Source organism: Amphimedon queenslandica, unplaced genomic scaffold (genome assembly GCF_000090795.2).
Source record: "Amphimedon queenslandica unplaced genomic scaffold, v1.1 AMPQUscaffold_12381, whole genome shotgun sequence".
Taxonomy (NCBI): Eukaryota; Metazoa; Porifera; class Demospongiae; order Haplosclerida; family Niphatidae; genus Amphimedon; species Amphimedon queenslandica.
This window is the reverse complement of record NW_003547382.1, coordinates 11,401-14,871: the sequence shown is the minus strand read 5'-3', so window position 1 is coordinate 14,871 and position 3,471 is coordinate 11,401. Positions and strand designations below refer to the sequence as shown.

The window sequence follows — 3,471 nt, the reverse complement described above, 5'->3', positions numbered from 1 at the left end:
GTTGCTTGTGTGATTCATACTCTACATACAGTATTGTAGTATACATGTATACATACATTTATACACATACCAAATGATTTGTGTAGCAATAATAATTAATTTTGGCTAACAAACAAAACTGTAGGTGACAGTGACTAATTTGGAGAATAGAAAGAGACTTGAGCTACACTATGCATGGCAAATTTTTGAGGGCAATAAATTTTCTGATATTTGTGATTCATTGAAAATTAACAGAAAACAATCATTTCATCATGGCAAACAGTGAACTTTAGCATAAATTAAATTAGCAAAATAGACTTTGCGTGAAATTTATAGCCCTTGTAAACTTTGTGCTATACAGTACTTTGCACTAAATAGTACATGTAGTTACAAATTAAAGCTACATGTAGCTACTATTCTACTTAATTTAAATGACTATCTGCAATTACTCACTAGTCACTACAACGAATATGAACTTAGTTTCCTTAATTGAAACCAAAGTCAAATTTTGGAGACTTACCAGGAAATTTAGCACAAGTATCTTGCTCAATATTAAGTCTAGTGAACGCAGCAACATCAGCTACATGTAGCAGAAAATAATTCACATAATGCATGTAGATAAAATTTACTGCCTTACTGCACTGGATTGATACACTGTTGGAGAAGGAGCAACTTGTCACTGAAGTGTTGGGACAATTATTGTGCTCTTTAAAACACAAATCATTTGTTGTACTATACATGTTAGAAGTCCAAAAAGGCAAACTGTCATTTGAATCACTAAAAATAATTTTATACAATAATCATTAATGAACAAATTAGAATCACATACGTTGAAAGATGAAAGAATGAGGATGAATCATATCCCAGTTGCTTGCAGAGAGTGTTGGCATCAGTAGAGTCAAACCCATCACTGCATATTGTCCCCCACTGTCCATTACAATAAACCTCAACACGTCCTTCATTAGAATAATCTCCATCTTGAAGACGTACCATACCAGCATATGGATTACTGTTCCATATCCTTGTGGTATCTGTAATAATACCAATTAATACAGTTTAACAAAAATATTATCTTACAGCAGGATACAGTAGCATCATAACTGTTGCTGTTCACACAACCACTATCAATGTAAGTAGAGTAGGAACATTGAGCAATAGATAAATAGCTGCTACTGGCAAAGTTAACATCATCCCATTTCATAGAAAGATAGTCTGTACCATAACTACAGGCCAAAAAATTTACCAGTATATCACTCAAACTTTTATATATACATGTACCTAGTTAGTTCAGCTCTAGAGGAACTTGAAGCTCCAGTGTATCCCAACTGATGACAAATGACATTAGCTTCATAAAAGTTATAATAGTTGTCATCACAAATGTTGCCCCATCCATTATAATAGACTCTAATTGTTCCATAGTAATAAGAGGTTGAAGACACATTATTACGAGATAGAATAATAGTTCCAGCAGCTGCTTGAGCTAATTAAATTAAACATACAAATACTTTTACTATAATTTCAATGATATGCTCTCACAATTGTATTGTTGGCAAGTTGAAGTAGTTACAGATTGTCTTGTTGAGGTAGACACTTCACCTAGAATAAAGAAATAATGCAAAACAAATAAATTTAAAATAAGTGCTAGTTAACAGAAAAAAATTTCAAAAAAACTAATAAAATTAGCTAGGGGGCAAACCATGAACACATTAAGCATGGTGTGTCTTAGACTTAGCTATTTACCATGTAAAAATTAAAATTTTTAGAGGCTTCATGATAATTAATAAGCAAAGTTTTATTTACAAGTAAGACTTTTTGATTATAAGGGGAACAAGACTTGTTGTACAGCCTGGTTCAGAATATTTGCGTTGCAACTGGAAGTAACACGATGGGTAAACGCAAGAATAGAACTTGGATCTATTCTTGCGTTTATAATTGCATTATACAGCACTTCCGGTAGCAATGCAAATATTCTGAACCCGGATTCAGGGGCAAATGCCTCATGTATTATACAGAGCATTAGATCTAGTAATAAAAATACTACTGCCACTGTGCAAATAATTTTATATTTCTAATATTTACCACATGTGACAGCAATTGCATTTTTACAATTTGACACCAAAGACACTGGACAAGTATCAGTCACAGAAAAGCATACATCAGTGGGTAAATTAGGAACAGAGCGACTCCATACAGTTGAATTACTAGAATTCTCATGCCTACAAAAATGGAGAATTACAACTAAGTAAATATCCCTGGCTTTTATTCAATTTTAGCATACAATGAAAAATTATTAAAACTAAATGATACATCATATCCCAGCTGCTTGCAGATAGTGTTAGCATTATTTGAGTCAAACCCATCACTGCATATTGTCCCCCACTGTCCATTACAATAAACCTCAACACGTCCTTCATTAGAATAATCTCCATCTTGAAGATGTATCATACCAGGGAATAGATTACTGTTCCAGATCCTAGTGGTATCTGTAAAATTGAATCATTGCTAATGTAAAAATAAAATGCAGTCTTACAGCAGTATACAGTAGCATCATAACTGTTAGAGTTAACACAACCATAGTCAATGTAAGTAGAGTAGGAACATTGAGCAATGGACAGGTATGAACTACTACCACAGTTAACATCATCCCACTTCATAAAATAGTAGTCTGTTCCATAACTACATAATAGTCTTTAAAGGCTTGCGTTTAAAGTCAGTTAATGATAAGGCGGGGCCACTCCTTGACATTCGCGTGGTTATCCTCGTGGTCAGTTGTGTTTATTTGAGAATGTCCTAGAGAGAGGGAACTTACAGGAAGTGGGCGTGCCTTTACAAAATTATATATCTAGTATACTGGGGCTTCGCCCCAGTATACTATATACAGATATCAAGTATAAATACGACAATCAGCACTATTTCTACAGCAGGGTCGTGGTGGTGCAGTGGAGAGGCTAGTTCATTTCACTATCCGCAGCTGTGTCAGCAGTCTAACCACAGCCTTCCTACCTCCTCCAACCGCAGTATCATCACTCTCAGACTGGGTGCTTTCCTACTGCTGGCCCTAGGCTTCCCCAGGGATTGGATCTTCTGGTAAGTAGCATGGGCAGATTTGGGGAGGGCATTAATCATATTCATGAGTAGGGTGGCTTATTATTAGTTATTAATCTCATGTATCACGAGTAAGCTTGCTGGGTATCTGCAGTTGGTTGTCATAGCTGGGTAAATATGGGCATGGATTGAGGTTTCACTCAATGTATAATGAATGAGATAGTACTTTACAAGAATATTATTATCTAAACATTGAATATAATTATCTAGCAATGATTATAATTAGACTGCTGATAGGGCAAATGCCTGGCTTTGCCCACCCCCAGATCTGCCACTGGTAAGTAGTACAATTGATTTTTGTAGCAGACTGCTTCTTTATTTTGTACTGCACTTATTCACTCCAGCATTTTGGCTATTGCGCAGTGCCGGTTGCTGTCATTGTGTCTA

General features: G+C 35.4%; 1 protein-coding gene across 1 annotated transcript in view; it reads right to left on the bottom strand.

The window, feature by feature from the left end:
• Positions 1–2,763, bottom strand: part of LOC109587928 (neurotrypsin-like) — a 4,180-nt gene extending 1,417 nt beyond the window's left edge. Inside the window, exons 1-4 of the mRNA XM_020004137.1 lie at positions 2,510–2,763; positions 809–1,010; positions 617–756; positions 500–559 (exon numbers count right to left, since the gene is read on the bottom strand). Of these exons, the coding sequence (XP_019859696.1) occupies positions 500–559; positions 617–756; positions 809–1,010; positions 2,510–2,633 (526 nt within the window). The 5' untranslated portion in view covers positions 2,634–2,763. The remainder of the gene's footprint in view (positions 1–499; positions 560–616; positions 757–808; positions 1,011–2,509) is intronic.
• Positions 2,764–3,471: the final 708 nt, after the last annotated feature.